This window comes from Leptodactylus fuscus, chromosome 3 (genome assembly GCF_031893055.1).
Source record: "Leptodactylus fuscus isolate aLepFus1 chromosome 3, aLepFus1.hap2, whole genome shotgun sequence".
NCBI lineage: Eukaryota > Metazoa > Chordata > Amphibia > Anura > Leptodactylidae > Leptodactylus > Leptodactylus fuscus.
Window position 1 is genome coordinate 101,823,590 of NC_134267.1, and position 18,070 is coordinate 101,841,659.

The 18,070-nt window shown below is 40.1% G+C and overlaps 1 protein-coding gene across 2 annotated transcripts in view; it reads left to right on the forward strand.

Moving 5' to 3' along the window:
- CEP85L (centrosomal protein 85L) overlaps window positions 1-18,070 on the forward strand; it is a 109,519-nt gene that overhangs the window by 73,401 nt on the left and 18,048 nt on the right. For both annotated transcript variants that reach the window (XM_075268052.1, XM_075268051.1), the window contains exons 4-6: window positions 7,827-7,951; window positions 13,415-13,532; window positions 14,904-15,092. In XM_075268052.1, coding sequence (XP_075124153.1) covers window positions 7,827-7,951; window positions 13,415-13,532; window positions 14,904-15,092 — 432 coding nt within the window. The remainder of the gene's footprint in view (window positions 1-7,826; window positions 7,952-13,414; window positions 13,533-14,903; window positions 15,093-18,070) is intronic.

The following is an 18,070-nucleotide window of genomic DNA, read 5'->3' on the forward strand; positions in this document are numbered from 1 at the left end:
AAAGACCTAGACTTGGTGGAAATGGTGAAAGGACCTCTTGAAAAGGATTATCCAAGACATTCAAATGAATGGGAGTTGAGTTGTAATAGCAATCTTTGACAAATGACTGTATATAGAGTCATCTGCTAACAACTCTGTACACTATACAGAGAAAAACTGATTGGTTTGAGGGCTGGTCTCAGATTAATGACCTATCCAAAGGGGGCTTTACACTAAGCACTATGACTGGGGAAATTTGCGAAGGTCTTGTATTGCAGCTTAGCTCCGTTTAAACAGGATCTTTCACATCTTCAAAGATGTGTGGTATTATATGCCACTAGAAATCTGACAGTGCACCCCCTCTGACAGTCCATGGAAGAGCACTGTGAGGGGGAAGGCGTTCCTCACAGCTCAGTAATGAAACTAGGTTGTAAGACCCACCCGTCTGACAGTGGAGAGATATCAGTGCCAAAATTAACAGCACCAAAATCTCCAGCATTGGGGCCATACTGGGAAAGTCGGCAGTGTGCTGAATTCAGGAACGTGAATGATGATATGAAAGGTCCTCTTTAGGTGAAAGGGGTGTACACCATACCAAATTTATATAGATTTTTATAGTTTAAAAAATAAAAAGTCTATATTTATTTTCTCTGTTCTGGCACTTGTGAAAAACCTAGCCTTGATTTCCTTATTATGTGGAGGAACTTGACTGACCCACACAAAGCAACCCCAGCAAACCCTTTCGGGATGAACTAGAACAGAGCTTGAGAGTCAGGCTCGCTCATCCAACATCAGTGTCTGATCTCTCGAATGCTCCTGTGCATGAAAGGGGAAAATTCACATAGACACACACAAAAAGCTAGAAGAAAGCCTCCCCAGAAGAGAGCAAGCTGCAAAGGGGGGCCAAATCCATATATTATTGCCTATGGATTTAGAATGGGTCATAAAAGCTCCTGTAAGTGGCCCAATACTTATGGCCATATACAGTATATGCTAATTGTATAGACCACCAAAATACTGAAGATGTGGTCTGAGCAAGGAGGTGGTCTTCTGAAAGGATTGGCAGTGTGTATGTATATATATATATATATATATATATATATATATATATATACACATGCACAAAGAACTCACAAGATAGCATGTTTAAATCTCTTCTGACTACTATACTTTAGGGCTTGCTTCATTTTTAGTATGAAAAGTGTCCGAACAGCTCCTTACATGCCCTTTAAAGGAGATATTTTGGTCTCCTCCCAGATCTGCTAGTGTTCATATCCAAGCCTTGTTTCTGTGCATTGAGTCAGTGTCCCAGCTGTAAAGGAAAACCACTTCAGCAGGTTATGATTTTAGAAATATATTACGTTACTGTAAACCTGTTGTTTGCAATTTTTGCTGGGACCTTCCTACATTCAATTTGTGATACAATTTTTTTTAACCACAGGAGTTGATCCAAAAAGCAGTGGTATAAAGAAAAGGCTGACCTGTGCCTTTCCTTTTATTCTTATTCACTCCTATTTAAAAAAAAAAAAAAAAAAAAAAATTTGCCCAAACTTCTGTGGAGTCTACATGTGTAGTGATGAACAGATCTGTAAGAGCTGCTGCTGGTTCACATAGCTGTCTTCTCCAACATGCTTTTGATACAGTGATGGGTGCTGTCACTAGACGACAGCTCAGTATTCTCATACCTGCACTGATCATATACTGTCTATGAGTATAGGACCTGGAGGTACGTATCTCCTCCTAGTGGCTAGTCACCTGTATCTTCAATGCCAGAGACCTTTATATTGATGAGAAGTAGCATACCAAACAAAAGCAGGAGCGTTGCTGTTTCTACAATGGAGGTACAGTGTTCCTAAAGTAGTCCTGGTGAAAACAAAGGGGTTACTCTTTTGCTTTGCTACATCTTCGGTTAAAGGTTGGCTAAGGAGTGGGCTTAGCCAATGAGGCAATGTTTAATAATCTGTTTATCTTACTACAGACAAGGCAGAGGATAAGGAGGCTACTGCTCCAGCCAGTTGTCTTACAACTAGACGCAGGACAGTGAAGACGAGGAGGAGGGGATCATAGTTGAGTTCTTGGGACACAGACATTTCTTTATATATGTTTTTATTAATATTGCATAATGAGATGAGAGATCAAAGAAAAGGAAGAGATGTGTTTTTTGTTGTTTTTTTTTTCCCTTCATTTTTTTGTGGAATTATGTGTAGTGTTAATTAGTGATTTCCAGACAAAGAAATTCTGCTGCAAATAGCCATTGTATGTTATGAAAAGATTCATGTCCACTAGGCAGCACTGGCATCCAGAAGAATGAGGTGTGTATATCTCCCATGTGTGGAAAGCACTTCCAAGAAAATAAAGATTAGTGACAAACTGAGAGTGACTGGCACCAGCAAAGATAACTGCGGGGAGATAACCAGCCTCATGGACATTGAAGGTCATACTTGGCCTGAAAGGCAGAATGCGCTGTACTTTATCTTCTCAGATGATAAAAGCATTTCTTCTCTTGTTGTAGCTGACAGATGAAGAGAATATTTCTCTAATCGTGTAACCTTTTCTGAATGGAGTGTTTGTCATAATAACAAAATAATTAGGTGTTGGGGTTGATAAAAATGTGCGTAGTTGCCAGTGCAGGTTTGGCTGCAGTACCCAAGTGCCAAGTGATTGGATCTATGGCCGCTCTGGCTGAATTAGACTTGTCCAGCTCCGGCTTTATCCATTTTTTATGTAGTAAATTAGAGGTAGAATTGCAACTGTATTTTCATCCACGTGTTTTGGGGCAGGTCTTTAACGCTGCTCATATACATCATATACATAAGATAAAAGTTAACCAATGGGTTCTACCCATTAGTGGGATCACCAATTGCATTTCCTGTATGGAAAAGTCCTTACTTTAGTGGAAAGAGGAATCTGGTCTGTTGTATTTCAACTTGTCTACTCCAATGATAAGCCGTTGCCAGAGTGATATCATGGTTTACAGTAAGCTTTCATTCAGGAGCTGAGAAATGGTATGTAAGTCAGTGCCTGCAGAGAATGTTTACCTGCTTCTTATTTGATGCAGCACTTGCTGCTTTCTTGCCTTTCAGCTTACGCCTGGTTCACATCTGCATTTAGTAATCTGTTCGGGGAGTCCGCATGAGGTCCCCCCTTCCCTGAACAGAATACCAAATGCATTGGCAAGTGGAGAACTTATGAGAGCACACAGACCCCATATCCAAGGGCTGTTTCTGTGCATAGTCTATAATGGTATCTGTGTGCTTTCCCGTGCGGTGTCCGCATGGAACATGTGGACGGAAAAGTATTTCGTGATATACTTTCATGTCTGCATGACTCATGCGGACAGCGCGTGGAAGCACACAGACCCCATTAAAGTCTTTGGGGTCTGTGTGCTTCCACTGCACACCGCTTGCCAATGTGTTCTGTGTTTCATTTGGGGGGTCTCCATGTGGACTCCCCGAACAGATTACTAAACGCAGATATGAACCAGGCATTAGCTAATTTTGTTCAAAGTCTTAATCTGTGGTTAGTCCCGGTTCACATCTGCGTTCAGTATTCCGTTCAGGGAGTCCATTCGTGAACACAGCTGGGCTCATGAGCTATTGTACTGTGCTTATGAATACATCTGGACTCATAAGCTATTGTACTCATGAGTACAGCTGGACTCATAAGCTATTGAACTCATGAACACAGCTGGACTCATAAGCTATTGTACTCATGTATACAGCTAGACTCATGAGCTATTGAACTCATGAATACAGCTAGACCCATGAGCTATTGTACTCATGTATACAGCTAGACTCATGAGCTATTGTACTTATGAATACAACTGGACTCATAAGCTGTTACACTCATGAATACAGCTGGACTCATAAGCTATTGTACTGTGCTCATGTATACATCTGGACTCATTAGCTATAGCACTCGTGAATACAGCTGGACTCGTAAGCTATTGGACTCTGCTCAGCTTCTGTATTAATAACAGGATTGGATACTTAAAATTGAAAAGCAGTAAAATCTACAGAAAAAAAAGGCTATGTTTGCTCAAGAGGGTTTGGATAATTCCTGACATACTTCTCACCTCCCCTGTAGGGTCAGTTTCCTATTAAATAACTCAAGTATTGTGTGATTTCCGCCTGGCAGTTTATAGGGATCAGTACTTTTTTCAGCTTCTAGTTTCACTTGTTCGTCTACATGTATAAATGTCCTGGAGCCTAGGGATAGTGTCTGTTCCCAGCAGTAGGAAACATGATGGCATCAGCCAGTAATGTATGTTCTCATAAGACGTGTTTACATGGAACTTGGCACAACAGACATTTTCCAACCAGCAGGCACTATCAAATTCTGGTCTTCTCACAATACTAGTCAGACATAGAGAGAATATTCATTTATGGTAGGAGGTAGGATTATCTGACCAACCAGATGTTGGAAACCCATTTTGAGGTTTTACAGCTGATGTGCTGTCTTATATTGGCAAGCAGCACTTTTCACTTTGCATGTTTCATGTGGAAACCACACGCACCCCATTATAGTCTATGGGGTCCATGTGATTTCTTAGCTAACCCCTTTTAAAAGGGGAAAAGATATCCAAGCCAAAATCCTAAACAGAATACCGAACGCAGATGTGAACTGGGCCTTACATGTTATTTAAGCAAAACACTTTTTTCTTTATTTAATGTAGATTGTGAGCCCCATATAGGGATCGCAATGTACTTTTTTCCCCCCTATCTGTATGTCTTTGTAGAATGGGAGGAAACCCACGCAAACAGGGGGAGAACATACAGACTCCTTGCAGATGTTGTTCCTGGCGGGATTTGAACCCGGTACTTCAGCACTGCAAGGCTACAGTGCTAATCACTGAGCTACCGTGTTGCCCCCTGAAACAAAACACTTTTGACATATCATGGGAGAATAGGCACAGTGCTCAGCCTGTCGTTTATCCACCTGTGGGAGCTGCAGTACCTGAATCCCTAACAATAAAATCTCTTGACATGTCACAGTTTCCCAGCCCCAAATAGAATTGTTATACTGATGACCTAATCACAAAATAGTTCATCAATATGTGATCTGTCCTGGACCCCACACAGATCATCTGTCTTATCAGCCTTCTGGTGCCGGAAGCTGCTAGTGGGATCATTGGCACATGCAGCACGGTTCCTAGTCAAATTATAGCAGTGGCGCTGCTGGTCACCAGAACCACAGCTATGCAGTGGACTAGGCTGTACTCCCACTAGTAGCTTCTGGCACCTGGAAGCTGCTAGACTCTATGTGGGGTCCCGGTGTCGCTATCTGTCAGATCACATACTGATGACCTGTAGATTGGACATTGGTATGAAAATTTGATTTTGGACCAGAGAAAGCTGCTAATAATAATAATAATAATAATAATAATATGAATTATTATTGTTGTTATTGTTATTATTAATACTTTTATTTTTTATCTAAATCCTTTAATACCCTGATTTTGTTATCCTGAGAATACCGTTTGGTTATAGCTGTTTACTTTCTAATCATCCAAACATGACTAAGCTCCAGATATTATTGTATATTTAGTTCTATCAACACGGATATCTTCACACTGAAGCATAACATATGGTGGTATGTCCATGACCTCACACAAAACATTGCTGCCCTCCTGCTGTCAACAGCAGTGTCCTAATGCAGCAAAAAAAGCAAGCACGTCTAAGAACAATATATTAACTGACACTAATTGGATGTAATATATTAAAACATATCTTGCTCTAATGTTACTGAAATCTCATTTTGATTAATTATCAAGGGGTCTTAACAGGATTATACTGTATATTACTACTGTATTCCCTGCATTGGATAATGATTTCTTAATAAGAGACATATAGTGAACCGGAGCATCCTAGGATCAGGCTGCAGTAACTGGCTCCCAACTAATATATTATTATTATTATACTGTAATTTTTATTAGTTTTCAAAGTAATAGGTATAGACAAGTATTCCATATCTTCTTAACCCTCCTTAACCCATAAGTGACCAGCGTTTAGACTTTCTATGTCGGTGATTACATCGGGTTTTATTTTTGTGGTGTTCTTATGTTTTCATGTTTTGTTTTTTTTTTATTTATTTTACTATGAGTCAATTTTAACAAAAAGAGGGGTAATGTGTCTTTTGTACTTATAATAAAAAAATACAAAAATGCAGGGCACTCCACACACAAGGGCATATCTGGTATGTTTATTCTTTTTACATGTGCCCCCATAAGTTCATAATAAGATTTTTTGTGAGTCAATGTGACCATGGAATGGTAAGTGAAGCTACCTCATGGCAGCTCCTATAGTTGTGTAGTAGTGGGGACATCCCTTCCTTCCCTGTAGGAGCTCTGGCTCCAGGTGCCTCTTTGCAGGGTTAGGTGTGACATTCCTAGTGAACGGGCTGACTAGAAGGGGTTAATGAAAGTCATATTAAAACTTTCTATGGCTCCAGACGTAAAGCATGAAAACTTGTGTATTAATGTACATCTGGAATGATAAAACAAGACCCATAGACTAGAAAGAACCCTGGCAAGATAATGTGAGTTATTGGTTAGGTTTGTAAAAGGAAAGCTATAGCACATGGTTAGGACTTATTGGAATACTCCTTGAATGTTCTAGGTGCAGCTCTCGGACGCACTGAAGATCCATCATTCTGTTATCACTCATTTGTATTCCACAGATGGCGCTATTCTGAAACGTGTCATCTACTAAGTATTTGGCAAGGCTGCACCTATAAATACAAGCTGATGAACTTTCTCCTCAGTGTCGCTCTTATTTGTTAAAGCCTCTAATACCTCACAGCATATTTTTTCTTTTTGTATCAAAAGGTCACATTTTATTGGGTTTTCAATATAAATATGACTGCCAGGAAGAGGAGAACTTCCAAAAAAGATGGAAAGGTTTAGAAGTGTCACGTAAGAGAAAGGCTAAGACTAATGTAAGCATAAGGCCATACTAGAGAAGATATGTTAGAAAATAATATACCCTGCAAAGCTTCAAAATATGGCGCAGGACCTATGTGGCATTACCTGAGATGTAACTTTTAGGTGGGAACCTTTTGTTTTTCTCTGAGAAAATAACATGGAGAATCAGAACTAGTATACATAACCTTCCAGGGGCCATACCTTTTTTGTATGGGTGAAAGGATTTTAAAAAAGAAAAACTGCAAATTGTTCATGAGAACGACAAGAATCTAATGATGCAAGTTATTTAGTATTTTCGACTTGGTAACAGGTTCTCACTACCTCTTCTTGAAACCACTTTATCTGATAAATTACCTATTGCTTTGTATTTACCCTTCAGATCCCTCTTCAAGTTCTGAAGTCTTCTTTTCTCCAGTTTTCATCTTCTATACATGCATGATAGGCATTAGCAGAATGGTGTCTAGACATTGCACTAGGTGGGGGAAGGGTGTTAAAAATTGATTAGATAGGAAGTCCTTTTCGGGGAAGTGTTATAGTATTAAGACCATATTACGCTAGGTTCACACTAGCCTCACCTCTCTTTTCTTCGGATCCATTGGGGGACTTGAACAATGGAGTGGTTGACTGGTAATGCAGCGATTACACATAGAGCCCGGTGGACCTCTTTGACTATAATGGGGTCAGTCTGGTGTTCATAATAGCTAAATTGAAACTGGCAGAAGGAAAAGTCTTCTGTGTGGACACTGCGATGGAGTCTCCAGCCGCGCAGTTGTGACTTTAACCTTAGATCTACATTATGTACAAAGTTGTAATGGGACACATCAACTATGTAACTGTGGTGTGATTTTATTTTTTAATAATTATTTATTTATTTTATTTTTTGCAGTTTCTTTTTGACACAATATTTTAATTTCTTTTAATGCAGGCTGGAACAACCCCAACACGGCCATCATTTTCTTCTGTGCCCCTGAGTCAAGATGTCTCTAAGTGGGAGTCCCTGTTAAAGATCAAAGAAGGTTTAATACGACAGAAAGAGATTGTAATTGACAGGTAAAGGCATTTGTCATAGAACTAGTGAACAACTTTTATTCAGGGTGTGTATGTTATGAAGGTATGAAAAGGAGCATGCCGATGAAGACTGTAAAAGATGCCAGTGTGCTTCTTGGCACCAATGAATCTTTAGTAACTGATGGTCTTGGATCCAAGCCCTGGAAAGAACATGTTGAAAGCAAATCTCAAACACTTGGCATCAGGCTATATAAAAGGCACAGAACAGATATAACCTCTTGCTTCTTGTATTTTTAGCGTGATCATTGGTGAAACAGTTGCAATGTCAAATTTCTGTGGAAATTATAAAGCAAATAAAACACATTTAACCATAGAGAAATATTGGATATACAGCACATATATAACCTTGGAGAAACAGTGGATGGTTAACACATGCAGAACAATGGAGAAACATTGGTTATGGTCCATGATACGATAACACACATGTAAGCCTCAATATACCGTATTTTACGGACTATAAGGCGCACATAAAAACCTACGATTTCCTCAGAAATCGTAAGTGCGGCTTATAGTCCGGTGCGCCTTATATATGGATGGAAGCGGCGGCAAAGTCTGCGTGCCGCTTCCATACATACATAAAAGGCACCGTAAGGGTGCATTCACACTACGGAACGCCGGCGTGTATCACAGCCGTACACGCCGGCGTTACAGCAGGGCTGCCGGACACTTCCTATTCATTTCTATGGGAGCCGGCATGCGAGCGCTCCCTATAGAAATGAATGGAAAAAAGCCCGGGCGGGCATTCAGGCCTCCTCTTCCTCCGATGTTCCGTCCTTCTCCTCCGGCGCTCGCTGATAATGACCTGGGCGCATGCGCAATATCATGCTTCTACTACGGCTACTGCGCATGCGCCCAGGCCATTATCAGTTAGCGAGCGCCGGAGGAGGAGGACGGAACATCGGAGGAAGAGGAGGCCTGAATGCCCGCCCACCCTGCACCGCTCGGTAAGTTTCACATTCTGTTTCAGGCTTTTATTTTAAAACGGGGGTGGGGGGGGGGGGGTAGTTTAATCTAACTTTTACGGTTGGGCTCTATCAGCATGATTTTGCTGATAGAGCCCCTCCTCGCCTGCCGAGCGCTTCCAATAGAAGCGGCTGGCACGCGGGGGGTTAAGCGGCCGCTGGCAAAGTCTGCATGCCGCCGCTTTCAATAACATATAATGCGCACCGGACTGCGGCTTATAGTCCGGTGCGCCTTATATATGAACCGAGACGGACTATAAGGCGCTCATGGGCAATGCGCCTTATAGTCCAGTGCGCCTTATAGTCCGTAAAATACGGTAAACCTCTCCAAAGTAATTCACAAATAACCATGAATAAACATGGATATGAATCTTGGTAAAACAGCTCATGTATAACTATGGCTAAACATCTGATGGTCTTCAGTAACATAACACACGTACAGCCTGTGCGCTGTATATATTGCAATACGCATGAAATTTAAAAAAAAAACAAAAAAAACCCCACAAAACCTAAAAGTGGATAAAAACAATACTCAGTTGATATTGTCACTTCTGTAGCAACCCATACAACAGAATCAAAACCTTATTTAATCTGCACGGTAAACGTTGTGAAAAAAAATCGGTGGAATTAATTTAGATTTAGAGGTTACCAGAGAAAAGCACCAGAAGTGACCCCTCTCCCTTCCCCATAATCATAGAACCAGCTAGGAACATAATAGGGAATTTGGTGTTCCCAGTGTGCTCTGCACAGCTTACGTATTCACTTTCACCATCTGCAGTACGTTCACGTCTGGGATAGTAATATTCATTACGCCGATTGATAAGTTCTTTAAGGGCTGAGGTTTTCAAAATGGAGTCACTCCTTATGGGATTCCACTTTACTGGTACCTTAGGGTTGCTAGGAACTGGAGGCCACGTCATGTTTGCAAACATCTAAAATCTCCGCTCCAAAAGCCACATGGCGCTTTTTCACATCTTCACCCTCCTGTGTGCCCAAACTGCAATTTATACCCACACGTATGACACTGTTGTACACAGGATAACGTACTTAACAATGTCATATGTGGGTATAAACTTCTATTTGGGCAAACAGTAGTAGCGCTATTTGGTTTGTGGAGCAGAGATTTAGACTGTTTGGTTTTTGGACGTTATACCACTTTTGCAGAGCTCCTGAAATGCCAGTGATGAGGAATTCCCTGTCATGTGACCTCATTTTGGAAACTACACCCCTGAAAGTATTTATCTACAGTGAACATTTTTAAGCCCCCAAGTGTTGCATTCATATATTTTCCAGAAAAGAATGTGCAACTTATGGTGAAAGGAGAAAATGGCAATTTTCCAGGGATACCTCATTTCAGTGTACAATATTTTATACCCAGCTTGTATCTGAGACAAATTCTTCAAAAGCTGTTGTGTCCAATATACCCGCCTACCAGTTTTTGAATTGTGTGTCTCTGCTGACACTAGTTTGGTGGAACATATTGGACACGGAAATGGTGTCTCTGGAAAAATTACAGTTTTTTCACTTTTCATTATCAGCTACGCATTTATTTCTGGAAAATAAATTAATGCAACACTAAAGGGTTAAAAATGCTCAATAAGCCACTTAATAAATCCATTGAGGGGGTTTAATTTCCAAAATGGGGTAACATGTCCACGGATTTCACTTTTACTGACAATTCAGTGGGCTGTCCTCAAACAGCAGTTTATACCCACATATGACCTTAAGTACTTAGATGGAGGAGCGCCATGTGCTTTTGGAGCACAAATTGATATTGTTGGTTTTGGATGTCATGTCACGTTTGCAGAGACCCTAAAATTGTCCCTACAAAATAGGGACACTTCTTGAAGAATAGCTGGGGATAGCTGCATACGTGTGGAGCCCATAGTGATTATTGTACACTGGTCCTACTAAATGGAACAGGACGTGCATGAACCTCTCTGGATGTCTGTATTGCACAGCATACAGGTTTTTTTGCCCAGGGTCAGAACAGGTAGGTTAGAGGTAAAGTGCAGTATATCCCCGTAGATATAGAAATATAGTAAGTTTATGATCCAGTGTGTCTTCCGCTCATGGTAACATTGTGTGAGCCTAGCTACCAGTAAGTACATTTAGGAAAATGTTTTTTATTATTGCATATTTAGAGAAAGTTCTAAGCGGTTAAGTATTTGGGTCATGAAGCCGCTCAGTGTTTATTTGGAGAATGATTCCAAGCTGGTATGAATTATGCCAAATATCTGGACATGTGATCTAAACCCTTGTAAATGCCTCCAGTCTCATGAGAGATTGGTGCGCCGAATCCCCTCTCTCAGGCCAGGCTGTACTGTTAAAGCTTTTTAAGGCGAGGTAACAATGAGGGCTTTTTCCTAAAGGCTCACTGTGCTTATTGTGTCCATTACAATGTGAATAACTTACTGTATACACTACTCTGTCTGGCCACAGCCAGTGATCTCCGAGGCCAGACCTTTGATAGATGACTACTAGTAGATCAGATCTCTTCTCTACCTATGCTGAGCTTTATCAGGAGACACAAGGATATCCTTATATGTATACGCTGATGTATCTTACAGATCTGTAGTTATCCTATGCTGAGACTTTGTGCGACCTGTGGCTGGGTTACATTAAGACTGCAAACGTTGTACTGCCAGTCATACCTAATGCTATTATAATGTTGTATGAGTGATGGGTTTTGATTGCAGCGGGTTCCGACCATATAAAGATAGGGACTGTACATGTCTCCCAGGATAAACGTTTCTCCAGGATTGGTTATTCCTGCTCATGCGGTGGTGGCATAAGAGCTGGTTGTTACATATCAGCAGTCATGGATTGGGCACTTTTGAGCAACCGTAAGTATGGCAGCTAAGCTGGAGGCGTTAGGGTGCGGAATGGGCACATTGGGGCTGGCACACTGTGGAGGCGAATGCTGTGGATTGTATTGTAAAACGCATAACAGGAATATTCTATCATCTGGGATCAGTATATAGTCTTGGAGTATCTTCCAAAGGATTACTATAAATTGTATATTATTTATATGCTAAATGTTACAACTTAATCTGGTGTGAATATTTTTTAGCAAAGTGATTTTTAGGCTAAAATACACATGATATAATACGGAGCTGTATGTATTCTGCATTGTGCCACATATATGAAGCCATCCTATATTAGAGACTTATATATATATATATATATATATATATATATTGCATCCAGTCCAGTATGCTAGAATTTGTCCCATATGAATCCACAGATAAAACTTCTACATGCCATCACATAAAGTCATATAGACATGGAGGTACAGTATGTCTGGTGCACCATAATGTCAGTTCTTTGACTACTCTGTACAAAATGGCAGCGAACGGGCGGACCTATAGTCGGAAAAATGCATGTTTGCTTTTTATGGTTACCTGGAAATTTCACATCTGTTTTGGCACCAAGTAAAAATGCAGTTTGTTACCTTAAGTGTTCACACCACTAAAAACCTCGAAGAGGAAGAGAAAATGTCATCGCTGATCATGTGGGAACTATTTATTGTGTGGTCATGTTTTCTTTATCAGACACAAGTGTCATTCTCTGGGGTTAAGATATGGATTAGCAGATCACAGCAGCTGTGCCGTAGAATAAATGTGCGGCTATTTTTACGCGTGCCCACATTAGCAAAGAAATGCATTTGTTACAAAGCATTCTATTGTTGGCTGCTTCAGGTCAGCGGGATTAGGGCACTCGGTGGTAGGCATCAATCACATAGGGCTGCTTTACTGTTCACTGCTGGATAATTGGGTAAGGGGTATCCAGTGATGTATGTGTATGTATAGGTGTGTCTATATATAGATATATACACATACACACATAGGTACAGTATATATTTATGTAGTGCAATTATATTCCTCAGCCCCTTACAGACTAGAGCTTTTACGATATTTGTAAAGAACCATGATGTTGGTAGTGTTGTTGTAGAGTTCATGCGTCTACCATGTTATGTTCAATACCTCGAGTATTTTGTGTATGGCCATTACTGCCAGTTTACCACTAGGTGGCAGTATCTCCTTTTGGATTGAGATTTGGAGAAGCAAATAAACATGTATAATTATAGTCTTTCCAAATATAGTGATTAAAATGCACATACACCTTTTGCATTTGTTTTCGACTTGTAAAGCCAATGTGTCCGTGAACAATTACGGTTATGAGATAAGACCATTACCCGTTTTAGAAAGCAATATATACTCATTGTCAAAACATTGTCAAAAGTTACTGCACCAGGGAATTGTTGGAATCAAATAAAAGTTTCTATATGTGTATGTAATGACGTTATATGTAACTGACTACAATATTAAAGCGAAAGGAATAGTTTATTTTGTTAAACTGTACAACTGAAAGGAGGATCTTGTACCCTGCTAGGCCACCTCTAGTCTGGATACAAGAGGAGACAGTACAGTAGGTCATTTGATAAAAGAGGTGAAGTGCTAAATGTTTCATGTGTTTTCAGGCAAAGGCAGCAGATCTGTCACCTACAACAAGCCATCAGGAGTGGTGAGTTGCGCACCCAACTATCCTCTACCAGTCCTGTTATGAATGGAGAAGATGGCTACACTCATGGGATCAAGGTCAGTATTTCTTTGAAAATATTTATTGGCTTCTGATATTATTGGAAGCACAGACTGTGTCTCTGCAGGTTAGATATGTTTAGATTTCATTACTGTACCTATTAAAGGTCAACACGACGTAGTGGTTTTTATCAGTCTCTGTGTGTACACCTTTGATATTGTGGGATCTGTTGGGCCACGGGTAATCTCCTGGCAGATTAAGAATAATACACTCTGAAAAGTTTATTCTTTGTTGAGAAGAGAAATCACCATTGACCTCGATATTTCCTATACCTTCTAGAGCACACAGATTATTATTGATCAGTATGGCTGTTTTCACACATGGCTGATTTCCATACTGCAAATCAGTTAGTATATGATCCATAGTTAAATTCTGAGATTATAAATTTCTGCTACATGAGGATTAGCATTTATTCCTAAAAGATGTAGCATGTTTCTTATTTTAACAACCATTGGGTTGATAAAATTCATCTAATCTGTATCAATATGATCTGTGTGAATATCATTAGAATCTCTGGACAGATATCCTGGTTTATAACATATGCAAAGGCCAACACATTTAAAGGGGTATTCTCGTCTCAAGGATCCTATCTATAATCCTAGCTTTTGTGAAGTTAAGAGTTTTCCTAAATACATTCCTGTAGCAATGCTGCTTTGTTTGCCTGCTGTTGTGAGATTAGTCCTTTCATTTACAGATAGTTTCCTTGTTGCACCACTTGTAGCTGAACAGTATAGGATAGGAAAGGGAGAGGAGAGATAAGTTCTAGTAGGGAGCTTGTATTTCATAGCTCTTACATAGCTCCTGCTCTTCCAGTTATCAGGTCAGTGAATTGAATTTTGCTGATAAGGGCTCAGTCAGGGGTTTGTTAATTGTTTGTTATCTCCCTATGTAAACACATACCTAAAAGTGAGTTTATTACAAGCAGATTCTCAGTCCTGGAGCATGTAAGTTTTTTTTTTTTGTTTTTTTTTCTTCTTCTCTCCAAACCTGTGTAAAGTAATATACATTCAATGGATGATGATGATAATAATAATAACTAATCACTGATGGTAAAAGCAAAGTCTAAATCTAGTGAGATACTTCATGGTGTCCTGTCCATCAAATGGTCAAAGCCCACCCACTAACTTGTGGAAAAATCTAGGAAGTGAGATGAAGATAGAGCAGGCAAGTGGGTGAGATGGGAAAAGCCCTTTTATGTTCTTTTTTTCAGCAGCTCTAGAAGTATAAATACATGCATACGTTAATGTTCATTCATTCATTATATGAATATAGGTAATTGGTTAAAAATGTTTTCTAATACATCAAAAATGTAGAGACATTGTAGATTGTTCATTATTTTTACTAAATCTTGTAATTTATTCCTTTTTAAGGGATCTTCATGTGAAAGTGGTAAACCTCTGCAGAACTCCGCTTTGGACAGGTTGACTCCTCTCCTTCGAGACAGAGGTGAACTAGAGGGAAAACTTTCTCCTGCTGAAATGGGAGTTGCACCGCTCAGTGAGGCCTTGAAACAGAGCGCTCTGAAACCCAGCGATGACTTGAAGAAGATGGAGGAGAAGGTATAGTGAAACTTCTCCAAAATGCTATCTCTTCCAAAAGACCCCCTTACACTGACCACATTTTCTGTGACAAATTTTCAGTTTTCCATACATCTTCTTTGAGAAGGGCAGCCCTCTAGAAGACCACCTTTTAATGTAATATTGGATGCTCGCTTCAAAAGAGGTGCTACTGTACACCACTTTCTATAGTTCGTGTAGGAATTCATAGATTCATGTGTGAAGGAATGATGGACTGTGACTCATGGTCACATGCAGAAATATCTAAGTTATAATGGAAGGGATCATCGTATTCTCCTACTTTTGATGTGGTACACACTTCTTATACTGTTCATCACCTGATTTTTAAGACCTAGGTGAACCGATGTTACGTGTTGATAAAGATATTTGCCCTAGATTTTCACCAGGCCTTGTAAAAATAAAATCAATAAGCCTGTTTCTATGGACAAAAGACTCTGCAGGTATCTGCCTGTTATCATTGCAAGCTCTGAATTGAGATCCTGATTAAAAGAACTATAGAGGTGTGAATACTGCTGAATACCATTGATTGTATATGGAGCCAGATTATCTCTACAGCCAGTCAGAGCCTGCAATCCCCATGCCATGGTAGGTTGGGGGCTGATAAGATGCACCTTGGCTTTGTGATAAGAGTTGGGACAATGGTTATATTGCCATTTGTTTCCTGTTTTCTCCTTATTATTCTGAGCATAACTATTAGACATTAGTGCTTTAGCTCTGCTAGATGAGCATTATGATATACTGCGGGTATGTCGGAAACATCTGTTGAGATCAGTCGTGCTGAAACATTTATATAGTACCGTATGTGTGAGAGATTAGACTCTTATTTAATAATGTAGTATGAGGATGTGCTGTAACTACAGAGTAGTCTGTGTTGGTATATTTAGCTATCAGTCTGTATGTTTTTGGTCATATTTACTTTATAGAAGGCTTGGTAATAATATGGCCACCACAGCAACTCATAAAGGGAGACCAGAATGCCTCTCAAATCATTAACCGTGCAGTGTAGGGGCCATTAATAGGAGCAAAGCAAATCTTTGTGGCTACAACATGTTGAATAAATGCTGAGATAATCCTACTATGTGGACCAGTTTGGCACTGAGTTATTGCAATCTATATGTAGGCAAGTGGGAGGAATCTTGTAGCTTCCCCCAAGACCATTTTCACGTGAACCCGGTCCTCTAGGTTCATAGATTAATTTGTATTTATTTGAAGGTGAGAAATCACTTATGGCATATATTAAATAAAAATTTGTTTTATTTGCAATTTAGGGGGTGTTCACACTTGCGCCCGGTGTCCGCCCTGTGCCATTCTGCCAGGTTTCCATCCTCAGCCCCGAGAAACTGGACATGCAGGACTTTGTGTCCGGATGGAAAAAAAAAACTGTTTCCCCGCGGAGAGGCCACAGGCGGACACCGGCGGTCACCTTTTTTTAAAGCTGATCGCCAAAACCGTCCCCTCTCCAGTTTCTCAGGGCTAAGGACGGAAACCCGGCAGAATGGCACAGGGCGAACACCAGACGCAAGTAGGAACATCCCCCTCACTCCTACTTTAATAGTGTGCATGTCACCGGGCTGTTACTGAACAACACAAACAGCATCTAGGTGACAGCTGTGTGCCTCCTGTGTGCTGCCCATGCCTTCATGGCCCCATTCATTGAGGTCACTGAGCATAGTTTGCAAAACGGAAAGTAATAGAACCTGTCCTGTGTTTTGCTCCAAGCACTCGTCCCCATCCATAGGACTGTGAACGTACACGGTCGTGTGTATGGGGCCATAGAAATGAATGGTTGAAAAACACCGCTAGCACACTGTTTAATGAACAGCTTTCATTGTACAACATACCAAAGGGGGCTGGAAAATTACAATTCATTTTTCAGGAGAAAGACTATAAAATTAGCAAACTGGAGACTGCTAAAAGGGAAACAGCTAATCTGTCAAGAGCTGTCGGATAGAAAAAGAAATCAGATAGAGGATAGCTGGAAGATAGTGCCCATTAGCCAGTATACAGATGATACAGGAATATTTAAAAAAAAAAAAAAAAAACATTGGGAGAGTTTCTCCCAGGAGATGGGCCTGGACTGTAGTAGAGTAGGACATTCACAGTGGGCTCCTCAATTACAGTGATTTTTAAGATAGAACCACTCTGTTTTATATTGTTTATACTCTTTTGGGGAAGTCTTTGTGTATTTTGCGCAACTCATCATTGGATTGTTGGCTAGAGCAGTGAGAAATATTGTTTGCATACAGAGTGTAAGTCTGTTTGTGGGTAAGTGACATGAAGTTCTCGCAGCATCCACAACTACTTTTGGTTCTGAAATAAGACATACATCAGGTACTGCCAGGGTGGTGGTTGTTGCAGAGTTTATAGCGTGATGAAGGACTTGCAAGTCAACAACTCCAACACTTATAGCTTCCAAAATATATTAAACAAGTATTGATTCTTCTAAAGAATTTCTTGTTTGTCCCAATTTATCAATGCGTACATCCACTGTACTTTTGATATGTTGGGATTTGCAGCAGGTTATTCAGTGCAGAGCGTATTTATGCCATCATAAGGAAAATTGTACAGTGTTCCACAATAGGGAATACTTTAATATCTTGACTTCTGTGTATCAGTGATCTACAACGCATATCTACTGTGGATCCATATGCACAAATTAGCCTACGTATGTCATGTAATAAAAACATAGCTGGAACCAGAAATTCTATTTTAACGTTAGGACATTTAGCAGATGCATTGACAGCTCTGAACAAATTGCATCCTCTAAATGGCTTCTCAAGGAAAATAGGAAGTTGCTTATGCATTTTAGCTCTTTCTACCACTAAGCCAGGGCCTACCACTTCTTTTTCCCTTATTTTTACCTTTAATATGCATAATTGTATCTTCTGGTTCAACTTTCTTATGGAAATATAAATGCTGCCTGTTCTGATGGCTAGTTTTTGGTGTCATTGCAAATATTA